Source organism: Nematolebias whitei, chromosome 18 (genome assembly GCF_014905685.2).
Source record: "Nematolebias whitei isolate Nwh7 chromosome 18, NemWhi1, whole genome shotgun sequence".
Taxonomy (NCBI): domain Eukaryota; kingdom Metazoa; phylum Chordata; class Actinopteri; order Cyprinodontiformes; family Rivulidae; genus Nematolebias; species Nematolebias whitei.
Genome location: NC_056515.1, coordinates 34,075,132 through 34,087,490, shown reverse-complemented (window position 1 = coordinate 34,087,490; position 12,359 = coordinate 34,075,132). Strand labels below are relative to the sequence as shown.

General features: G+C 38.7%; 1 protein-coding gene across 2 annotated transcripts in view; it reads left to right on the top strand.

The window, feature by feature from the left end:
- palm2akap2 (palm2 and akap2 fusion) overlaps window positions 1–1,564 on the top strand; it is a gene marked incomplete at its 5' end in the record, with an annotated part of 52,513 nt that extends 50,949 nt beyond the window's left edge. For both annotated transcript variants that reach the window (XM_037692119.1, XM_037692118.1), the window contains 1 exon segment: window positions 1,461–1,564. In XM_037692119.1, coding sequence (XP_037548047.1) covers window positions 1,461–1,561 — 101 coding nt within the window.
- Window positions 1,565–12,359: the final 10,795 nt, after the last annotated feature.

Below are 12,359 nucleotides of genomic sequence, written 5' to 3'. Positions count from 1 at the left end.
TAGTAGTAGTAGTAGTAGTAGTAGTAGTAGTAGTAGTAGTAGTAGTATAGTATTACCATATTTTCCACCGTACACATTGCACCACCGTATAAGTCGCACCAGACCAATAATGTCTAATAAAGTGGGAAAAAACATAGATGTCACATCTATTATGTGTCACCGCTGACCACCCGGTAACGTGGGCACATGATGTGCCAAAAATCAATTGGCTGCCAAAAGAGGACTTTAACAAGAATTTAACAAGATTAACAATTATAAACAATTATTTGTTTGCTCGAAATTATAGTAAAGGTGTCTCTCAGTTGAACTTTTCCTTAATAAATGCACTTCAATGGTCAAATCAGCTGCATTTCTGGCGTGGTGGCGTGGTGAAATGCAGATGATTTGACGTTTACTACAGGAGTTCCAGAGCGAGATGAAGGTGGTTTTCTATGGCAAGTCAAGTGTCTCATTAATAGCCACTTTTACCTATTATTGAGACACTTGGAATGCCATGAGGGCCCTCTAGCAGCTACATATAGTAACGTTTAATATTTTTCAAGTCAGAATGAATGAAATCATCAGATCTCAGGCAAAAATTGGATTATAAATATGCAGTGGTATATTAGTTGCTTTGGTGTATAAGTCGCATGACTTGCAAATTTATGCAAAAAGGTGTGACTTATATGGCGAAAAATACGGTAATATTGTTTATAATATTTGAGTTCATTTTCAGGACACACTGCATTTGGTAAGGGGATAAAAGTGAAAAAAAATGGTAATTGGTAAATGGACTGTACTTATAAAGCATCTTTCTACAAAATCAAGATGCTCAAAGCACTTGAACACAAGCTGTGCCTCATTTATCCATCCACACACATTCATACAGTGCTCTATCTCTACAAAGCAATTAAACAAATCCTTCAATAGAAACTAATCAGAGCTTTAGATCACATTCATACACCGATGGGACACAGATCAGAGGCAATGAGACGTTCAGTATCCCAGGGACACTTCAACATGTGGTTGAATAGTAGAACTGAACCCCCAACTCCCCCATTAGAGGACAACTGCTCTAACCACTCTGCCACAGCTGCCCATACATAAAAAATATTTAGCACAAAATTGGTTTAGAATTTTTTTCGTCTTTTTCTATTGAATATTTTGACCAATTGTGGGTTTACACATAAATTGCCACATATTTTTGATTAATTTTACGATGAATTTATCTAAATACAAAAAAATTAAAAATTCAAATGTTGACTTTTATAGAACTTCTTACCACAGTTGCACTATGTGGGTGTGTTCATGATCTGGAGTCCAGTTTATTTCATTTACAAAGGTTGGTTTTAAGTGAACAAGATTGTCATTTATTGTTGCTTTTCACACTGTAGCGAGACAAATTCTCTGCAAATCTATCATCATTTCTAATGCTAATTATAAAATTAGTATTTATTTTTTGTTTGTTTGCTTGATCACAGGCTACAGCCAATCTTCAGGTGCTAACATGACAACACAAGACATCTGTGAGGTTCCTGTTCCAAACAGACATCCTCACACAGCCATGGTGAGTATATATTGATGGGAGCAGCAAATTCAAAAGGTTCAGGATGAAATTAGGATTAGGGAAATTATCTCTTCCTCGAACTACATTTTTGTCTGACAGCTTAATGCAACACAAATTCTAAAGAATAAAGAAAAACACTTGTAATGCCTGCTGGGACAATTCAATTACAGGCTTCCAAAGCCACAATGCCCAATTTTCAGGTTTAGGGTTTCTGTTTATTAAAATTATGTACTTCATGTTCTAATTTTGACCAAGTTTCCATCCAATTTTCTTTCACCTCAACAGAAAAGTTCAGCAAAGAAGCACCAATCATGCAAAGAGCAAGATAACTATGTGGTGTGACCATGTTGGGGCAGTGTGAACTTCTCAGCTAGAAAAATGTGTGACATGATGAGTTTTCTTCTGCTACTGCTGTGAGCCGAGGGCATTTAGGCTGCTAGTTTAGAAAACATAATTTTATTAAAACCTTTATTTATTTGGCAGTAAGGATCAAAAGTTGCAGCCTGTCACGATAACAATAAATCAATTAATCGCGTAATAAATTAAAATGATCTACCTTGTTTTCATTTATTGGCGTTATCGTTTCTTCGTGCCTCTCTCGTTCTACTGAAGACACTGGATGACAAAAAGCTAAACTCCGGTGCTCTTCATTGACCCCTCCCTTTCTCTTTAATTTTAACCATCCAAAATCGCGTTTTTGGATCATTAACAGCTAATCTGAGAAGCTAAGCTACGAGCTAAGCTAACAGGCCGACCTCAGTCGAAGCTCCAAAATTCATAGTTGAAACTCGTGCCTTCGTCTAAAAAAATTTCTCTGGAAAAAGAAGCTGAGAACTTATTTACTGATTATTTTTTGTTAAGCTTTGTGTGAAAAATGCTATGCTAAAGAGCTCAAACCACACCGAGCGTCTGCCATCATGAGAACCGAAAAACAGGAAGGAGTGACAGCCCATGTCACGTCAAGAGGCCTCCCTCCCATTTTTCTTAAAGAGACATGCTGCTCACTCCCTCACTATCCATCCTTCGGTTCAAACAGTCTCTTACTGCCATTTGGTGGTTGAAAAAAGGTACTACATGCAAAACAAATTAACCAACATGTCTTCTTAAATTTGACAATAATTACTAATTATTGTCAAATTTCAAACATTATTGTTTATCGCAATAATTTCTGAGAATTAATTGCCCAGAAAAATGTATCGTGACAGGCCTAGTTGAAAATCTGTTTGCTTTAACTACCAAACTCCATTTAGAGTTGGGTGAGTGTTTTAGATGGTAACAGGGTGGAGATCAAACAAAAACAATGCATTTGCCAAGAAATTTGTCCAGGTTTTAAAACGTTTTGCCCAGGAAATCTTTGTCTGTTACAGCCAGACAAAGACAAGACACATCTGCACATATCACTGCTGCATAACTTTGTTAGTAAGAGTCCTGATGCAAAACAGGCCCATCTGGATGTCAGACCTGTCATCCATTGAAAACATCTGGCATGCCATAAAACAAGAAGATGACGCAGATGACCCAAAAACGACTTGGAATGAAATATTAGTATCATTCATTTCCTTCCAGAGATTACAACAGAAATAATTTTATGCTGAGAAGGAATGTTATTTTTGGTTATCTCATGTAATAGTGTGACGTCTTGCGAGATGTTTGTGCTCAGAGTATATCATCAGAATGACTATCAGCTACTACCACCCAAAATGTGGTGCAATGTTTGTATAACCGACTGAGTCATAGTCACTATTTTGTGTTTTCTAAAGTCAGTTGGCTGCAGTGGCCATCTTGACATGGGTGCCAGTGGTGTAGTCTACATTTTTGTAGTGGGTATTAGGCCTGTCACGAAAACAAATTTTGCTGGACGATTGTCTCAGAAATTATTGCAATAAACGATAATATTGTTTGAAATTTAACAATTATTAATTGTCAAATTTTAGAAGAAATGTTGATTTGTTTGGAGTGTAGTAACTTTTTTTGGCCACGTGATGGCAGTATAAGACTGTTTGAACTAAAGGATGGATAGTTGAGCAGCCTGTCTTTTTTAAGAAAATGGGAGGGAGGGCCCTTGACGTGACATGGGCTGACATGGCGACATGGTGGACGCTTGGTGATTTGAGCTCTTTAGCATGACATTTTCCACACAAAGATTTTAATTAAAAAAATCAGTAAACAAGTTCTCAGCTTCTTTTCGCAGAGAAAATCAACTTTTTACACAAAAGCACATGTTTCAACCGTGAATTTTGGAGCTCGACAAAACAAAGGTTCATTCCATAGGTCGGCCTGTTAGCTTAGCTCGTAGCTTAGCTTCTCAGCTTAGCTGCTTTTAACGATCCAAAAATGAGACTTTGGGTGATTAAAACGGATTTTAAAGAGAAAGGGAGGGGTCAGTGAAGAGCACCGGAGTAGAGCCGTGTCCAGTAGAAAGAGAGGGACACAAAGAAACGATAAAGTCGGTAAATGAAAATGAGGTAGATAAATTTCATTCATCATGCGATGAATTGATTTATTGTTTATCGCGACAGGCCTAGTGGGTATACAGCGGTGGACACCGTCGAAGCCACAGAGTCCAACGTAAAACCAGCGTTACTGCGGTTGGTCCGTATACTGTGCTTAGAAATCAAAGTACACTGGTTAGTACAATGTAATCATCAGTTTATTTTGATTTTTAAGCATATTGAACATTTCCAAATTTCTCTGATGCTTATGTACAACAAACTTTGTACACCAGTTGGCTTTGTATTAAAAACATGTTATAGAATTTATAAAACGGTATCAAAGCAAAGCAAGTATTAAGTAGTAAGTACAGCAGTATTAATTATACAATAATTCGCTGGATAAGCGAATAATTAATATAATATTAATATAATAATAAACAAGTGCTGCGTAATGGTAGATTGTTACGGAAGCGTTTAACAGCCATTTAACATATCAATGACACGTGCCTAATGATATGTCATGTATCATGGGTATACTGAAATTCTTGAGCTTTTCTAGTAAGTATACTCCACATGCCATCACGTAGACTACACCACTGATGGGTGCTCTCCAAAAGTTGTAGAAATGCATCCAATGACTATTTCCTGAGTGCTTCATCTGAATCCATCCAGTGGCTTGTGAGATATTTTGCTAACACAATACGTGACAAAAACGTTATCGCCCGCCTTTGACCCTATAACAATTAGCCTGGCTAAAATGTTCATGAAAATAACTCTCCTCGTCCCACCTTTGCGTAAATGTTAAAGTTTAATGGCTTAGAAGAAAAAGAAGAAGAAGAAGAGGGGTGTGTGTGTGTGTGGGGGGGGGGGGGGGGGGCACTGCAGTCACATCATTCAGCGGCTGAACAAATGAATGAATGAATGGATGAAAGGCAGCAGGACCGCGGTAACCTGATCCGCGCGGGGCGGCCTCTTTGTGTTCGGCCGCTGCGCGCGCTGCCGCCTCGCTCTTTGACTGTTTCTGGAAAGGGACAGAAAACACTCCCGGGACCTCGCGAGCCCCTGCATTATTCAGCGCGCGTGCCTTGAAAGAGAAAAAGAGAGAGAGAAAAGGGGGCAGAAAGAAAGAGGTAGAGGAGGAAAAAAGGAGAAACAGAAGGAGGAGGAGGGAGCTGCAGCTTGGAAAAGCTGGCGCGTCAAAAGGAGCTCAATGTCACCGTAGTTCGAGGCTGCTGACACCGGTACCGCTGCTGGGACCGCACGGAGACAACGCGCTTTATTCCCTCTCTGCTTCGGCTGTTTCACGTCCCAGCTGCTCGTTACTGCTCTTATCGACGTGGATGTGCAGGAAGAGGACAAAGGGGTTAACGCATTTCACGTTTTCCCTGCCGTTTCAACTAATCGGTTAATTGGTCGGCTTCAGGGAGCGACGGAAATCAGAGCTTCGCAGGTAAACAAACAAAATGAACCGGAATTTACTCTGAAAACCTGCATTTCTTTTTGTACAAGTTGGGGATATTCAGTGAAAGTGTGTGAGCTTGACTGTGGACCATTTGGATTTATTATAGTAAACTTTTCTGCGCAATAGAAACAATTCATTTCATTGGCCCTTAATTAAAATATGGGGGGCACAGGAAACGGTGCATCCTCTTCCTCTGAAGAAAAAGCAACAGCAAAAGGGGTCAGTGGAGCAGAGTGGTGCCTGCTGCAGTCTCCATCTCTGACTCCCTCCTCCTCTGCATCACTTTAACCCAGATATCGGAATGACCTTAACCTGCTTTTCATAAATATTTTGATGGAGAGATAAAAAGCTTTGATGCTGCTGCTTCTGGTATTAATCCTGAGAAAACAGATGTATGTATACCTTTCTGTTCTGCACCACAATCATAGATTTGCATTTTTACATGATAATGATTTTTTAGTGTTTTTCTGCTCTTCCCTACTCATAATGTCTTTTACACTGCATTCTTTCAGTCTGCAGTGCTTTTTCTTCCAAAATGCACACATCGATCAACAGATTGGGGATAATGACGGGTTCTTTGTCTTGCTGAAGGACACTTTGACACGTGGGATGAGAAAGCCAGAACCAGACTGCCAACCATCCATTTCTGTAGATTTAACCAAAAAACAACAACATTATGATCAAGTTGCTGCAGATCGTTTTATCCTGCCTTGATCAAAAATAACATACAGTTTGACCATTAAATGCACACGTTGCCATTTTGGACAGACGTAAAGTAGAAGCAGTTATTACTGTGTTGCTGCAGTTGTAGGGAATAAAACCAGAGCAAGAAGTGGCATATGCTTTGAGAAAAAACACAAAAAGCCAGACTTCATTTGTTTGCAACATATTCTTTTGGTGGTGAACTTTTTTTTTTTTTTTTGTATTATACTTCTTTGCTTGAAGCTGTTGCCAAGCAACTTGAAATCCTTTCAAAATATTTTTTTTAATATTTGCTCATGGTCAGTGACAGATAGAAAATAACTTGCCTGATTTTATTTTCTAATGATATATATTTGTTCTTTGGATTACTTAATATTTTTGCCTTTGCTGCTTAAGGAACTAACAATTTGACCTTGTTTTCTCGTTGTGCTCAGTCGCGCTCAATGACGTTTATTGCGTTATTGAGTGCACGGATGAATTACTGACATTTTGCATGGATGCAGCTGACCTGTTTAATTCTACAAGGATAATAGAAGCTTCGAAGGCCCTCCTCTGCCTGAGCATTCTTGCAGTCGTGAAGATATTTTCACATTTGACAGCTTTTATTTGTTTGCAAGCTGCAGCTTCCACTCCAGTGCCTTGCAAACACATCCACCTGGTAAGAGGAAGAAGAAACAGAAAGACTGTATAAAAATAGCACATCTTAAAAGCAACTTTTATCCCATCAGCGTTTATAAGAAAGAGTTATTATACACGGCGAAATACTTTAAACACTTTTCAGATATCTTAGGAGCGTCGCCTTGATGCAGTTGAACTGCAGAACTACATCCTTATAAAACAAAGGTGACAATACATGTCCTAAAGCATGCATACCTTATACAGAGTACACACCTGACACTTACCAGATACTTAATACATACATACCCATTACCTATGAGGACTGTGCTGTATTATGAAATGACTTGTCACACTGTATTTACCAGGTACAAATCTGGTAAGTCCCCTTTATTATCAGGATCTGAGATGTACCGTTATTATAAAATGTCTTGTACCTCGGTATTTACCAGGTATGTACCCAATAAGTAGAGTGCAACAAGTCCTCATTCCTTATTGGTAATGGGTATGTATACTGTAAGGCCAGGCACATGTTCTGTATGTGCCAGGTGAATACCCAACCCTGCAAGTACCTGGAATGCACCCTATAACCAGATACTTACCCTTTAAGTACATACCTGGTACTCAGTGGATGCATAACATACTTAAGGTGGGCCTGGCTATATTATAAACTGACTTGTTACCCTGTACTAGAGCTGCACGATATTGGAAAAACTTGTGATGTACAATATTCTTGTTTATTATTAAGATGACTATCATTTGCAGTAAAACCCACTTTTTCATCACTTCTCACTTTTCTTCTGTCATCACAATCATCTGAATCAGCTGTGGGCATTAACTTCAGTGGGAGTCCATTGGATTGTCTTAATATATTTTTAGCATACAGAACATGCATATTACTTGAAATATAATGGTCTATGTTGATTGCAGTCCTTTGTGTTATTGATATTGCAGTGAAGATAAATTTGTGATATATTCTCACCCTTTACTCACTGGATATATACACTGTATGTACATGGTACACATGGAACTAGATTTTGTATTGCTAACAAAACAAATCATAAAATTGCTGATGACAGTCTGCTTAGACTTTATCAATTGCATTTAAAAATGATGACTTTACAATGTTTTGGTTGAGATTAGGCCTGTTTTAATTGCCTGGACTCTGTTTAGAGAAGCTCATCACCTTCGCTCACCCTTTTGTTTAGTCATCATTTGAAATCGGCAGCTGTCTCTGCGAGTAATGACGCAGAGGAGCAACCTCTCAGTTCAGACAAACCACTTGCCAAACCTTTGCAAGATCCATGGACAGAGACATGACAGCCAGCTCTTCTGTTGTCCTGGATGGTCAATGAAAAGAGACAAGTAGCACATGGCCAACATAAACAGTTATTGTGATTTTGTGTAGCTTTTGTATGTGTCTAAGGGAAGCACATTTTCCGTCCACACCCCTTTCAATAACGTGGAATGTGTGTGAACATTGACAGGAACAACAAAGTTATCACTGATGTCTTCCTCCTTCTTCCCAGAATGCATCCACACTCAAAGATAACAAGAATGTACACCCAGTCACAGGTTATGTAACATTTATGTGATTTATAATGCTGAAGCTTGCCAAAAGTATAACAAAGGTAAAAGTAAAACTTAGAAAATTTATATAAAAAATGGGGTGAGAGTGAATGAGACTGCAGTGAGAGTGTTAGCTGGAGAGCAATATACAGTAGGTGCTGCAGATATACATATGGTGTTAGTTGGGGGTTATGGAAAATGTGATAGAGAGGTGGTGTGAAGTGTTAGGAAGTCTGTTTAGACTCAGAAATCAAAAGCTTGTTGATATTAACAGCCTTAAAGTAGCTTTATTGTTTTTGGATTTCTACTGACAGGACAAAAGTAAAGTTGAACTTATTGTGTGCTGTTTATCTTGGTTCTCTGATTTAATGTGCTTACTATCAGCTGACAATGAGTGGATAACATGAATAAAAAACACGTGACTTGGGTGTTTATCATGAAAATTAAGCCATGTGACGTCCCTTTGGCAATCTCTTGGACTGAACTTCTAATGATTTTCCCACCGTTTAAACAAAGCATCCCTGTGTTTGTTCATATCTAACGTAGCTGCAATTTTAAGTAGTTCTTCAGGCTGTGAATGACACGTTGTGTCTATTTTTGCTTCTGGGTTTAGACAGTATCGCCAAACATGCCCCTGGGAGTCAGTAAGAGGGGACAGAGTAGGTGGACACTTTTCATTGTGCCTAAAATATTTGTATTTTATATTATAAAATTAATTACACAATTACATTACATCCATTGCATATTTATGGGGCTTTAAAAATATAAACCTATAATTTCATCACAGATTATTTATTGTTGTTGTTGTTGTTGTATGCATTATTTTTAGAAACTAAATGCCTGATAAGACTAAACTTAAATTACTTGTAAAATATATTGTTCTATCCAGCCTTTTTACTTGATATATCTGTGGCAGCTAGTCCATAGGGGCAGGTGGGGCAAAGCACCACCTAAAAAAAAATCATTCCCCCCACAAAGTAGTTCCTCCTAATAAACAATACAAATTACTTTTTTTTTTTACCGAGTTTGCTGTGTATTGTATTGTTCTGTGTATTTTTTTTCCAACTATTTTGATAATTTGAAGTGTAATTTAAAACTATTTTTAGAGATTCATCCACAGTTTTTTACTTATTTACCATTAAGGGGCAGTACTGTTCAATGATCCGCGTTTGTTGAGTAGATCTGAACGTACGGCCAGCAATCCGAACAGGCAGGTCCAATAGAGTTTCATTTGGGGCGTCTGATTTTCTGCCCTGTGGACACCTTCGGCTGTATTTAGCGCATTAACACGACCTCTATATAGAACTGCTGTGAGCTCAAACTCAGGAACATCTGCAGTGAAACCTGTTGAGGCCAACAGTGGAGATATTCTGTTTTAAATCCATTTGGAGCAGACGGAGAGGAAAGTCAAAGAACAGGAAATTTCTGTCTACGTGGTATAGGAGCAAATTTAAATTGATTCTGTGGATTGTGTGTCTGTGGTGGGTCAATGTTTGAAGTAGTGGTCTTGTAACTGAGTGTTTGTGGCTTCAAGCCCCACTTGAATCCTTTGGGATTTAGTGATTCACTTTAAATATGGGTGGGAAATTTACCTGCCTCCACCCTCATTTGCTCTACACTAGGCCTTTGAGCAAGGCCCTTAACCCACACCATCTTCTCCCCTGGGTGCCCTAGATGGCAGCTCTCTGCTCCACACAGAGGGCTGTGGTAGCTCAATGGTCTGTGGTTGTGTCAGAAAGGGTGTCCAGTGTAAAACTAAAGCCCTTGTGCAAGTTTGCTCGCTGTGGCAACTCCTGAGGAAGGGAACAGCTGAAAGAAGAAAACATTTCCAGAGTTACTTCACTAAACTTTTTGCCGCCATTTAACTGTGTTAATCTGGAGTAATATTTCAGAATTATTACTTCAAATCAAATTAGAAATACAATTCAGAAAGCTGTGCATCTGTCGGCTGAGGGTGGGAGGCGTCGGTGTCTCTGATTTATTAGACCGGACTGTTTACCACGAGAAAAAACCTCGATTCGCGGGAGGGAGAAAGAAGGCAAAAACTTTGTAGACACACAAAAAACAACAACAATAAATTAAATATTAAGCAACATATGTCCGTTTTCTTCTGAGAAAATGGAATGCAATTCGTAAAAGAATTCAGGAAATTAATGTCCACCCCACTAATATTTTTGCTCAGGAGCCGCCACTGTGGTATCTACAGATATATCAGTATAAGAATGAACGTTGTTAGTAGGTTTTCCCCTCTGTAACTAGTTATAATCATGTAGATGAACATATGCTGTGATATATTCATAAATTAAATGGATTCTTTCATTTTTCTGGACTGAATAATGTCGTGCATTGAATTATTAAAAACGTAACGTGAGACGTTAATTTCCTTTGACCCATCAAAATGAACGTGGTCATTTATTTACAGAATCAAGTTTAACATCACACATTTACATTAATTTGGCAAATTGAAAATTACAACATGGCTAATTTAGCAAGTTTTACAAGGAGGAAACAATACGGCGATTGTTTCCCTTGCTTCCAGCTGTACAACAGACATTTCTAAAATATCTGGAATGATTTCTAGCAGATAGAAGGGTTTTAAAGATGGAAATGAAGTTTAAGTTGAGAGAAAGGATGGATGAGGGAAATGTGTGTGTCGGCATCAGAACGGCACTCTCCGGTGAGTTCCCAGCTTCTTCCCCGGTACACTTAGGTGGTATAAATCAACTCTTTACCTGGAGGAGATAATCCACTGGTACGAAGTTCCATTTAACGCACCCTTTCAGCGTCTCCGTAGGAACAGCTGTGAATCGTCCGAAGTAGTGACGGTACTTGTCGACACATGTTCACCTCTTGGTGGACTCACATGAGTGGAGTCCGTCAGAAGTTCCACTCAGAGGTGGAAGCTGTCATACTCTCCACCCGACTCGGAAGAACTGCGGATCATGCCTGGACTTCTGTTCTCCCAGCACTGGAGCTGCAAAACTGAAGCCGGAGCCTGAAGCGACCGAAGCTCTGCAAACTCTCCACCTGACTGGTTTGAACTAGGAAGTGCCGACATTTAAAGAGTTCTATTTCCGGTTCACTTGGGAGGTTCCTGATTGGTCGTTTCGACCAGACAGGGGTGTGTTTTTGTGACGTAAGAGGTCACTAGAAGTCAGAAAAACAGCAAGAATGTTATGGAACAGATTGAAAATGTTTTTCAGACAGACGAGAGGAATATTTAGGCGAGTTGGGGGAAAACAGGTGCCAGCCTCTATATTTACGTCTGAGAGGATTTAAAACATGACAGTTCGTTCCAACAACTTGTTTTGCGTTTGACTCCAACCTTGGACCAACTTACACTTGCTCATTCAAAGACAGAAAATCAGAAAATGCACAATTACTCTGTAACAGACCTTAACATGATTTCTACCTTGCATGAGGATTAAAAATCACTAATACTGTTTCACAGTTGATTAAAAATGATTAGTTCACTTCAACATCTAAAAATGGTTTGAACTAAACAACTTTGATTATCAAACATTTGTAAAATAGTAATGATAATAGAAAAAGAGAGTGTTCTTTCAATTGATCAGTGCAGGACACTAAGAAAGTCTCTGGATGAGCTTTATCTTGTGATTCTGGACTCAAATCAATGAAATACAGTTCTTGTTCCAGGCAGGCCCCTCAAGGCCAGATTCGACCTGAGGCCTAGTTCACTACAATCATAAATGCATCTATAAAAGCCTTATGTACATTGTTTAATGCATTCAGAGACTACTGTACAATTGCCACAAATATGTTTGAATTGAGTTTCTTCAGCTTGCATAAAAATATGTGAACCATTTCTAGCTTGGTTATTAGATCAGTTTCAAGGTCAAGTAAGAGTTTTGTACCCATATAGTTCATAATAATGTAAAATGAGCTGTTTTTATTTACCATAAATGTCAGATTAATGCATGTAACAAGCTCACAGGCACATTTTTAGCCTTCTTCTTTTAGAAAAAATATTTTTTCTGCTATGTTTAAAGTATTGTTCCAGCAAGGAAGAGAT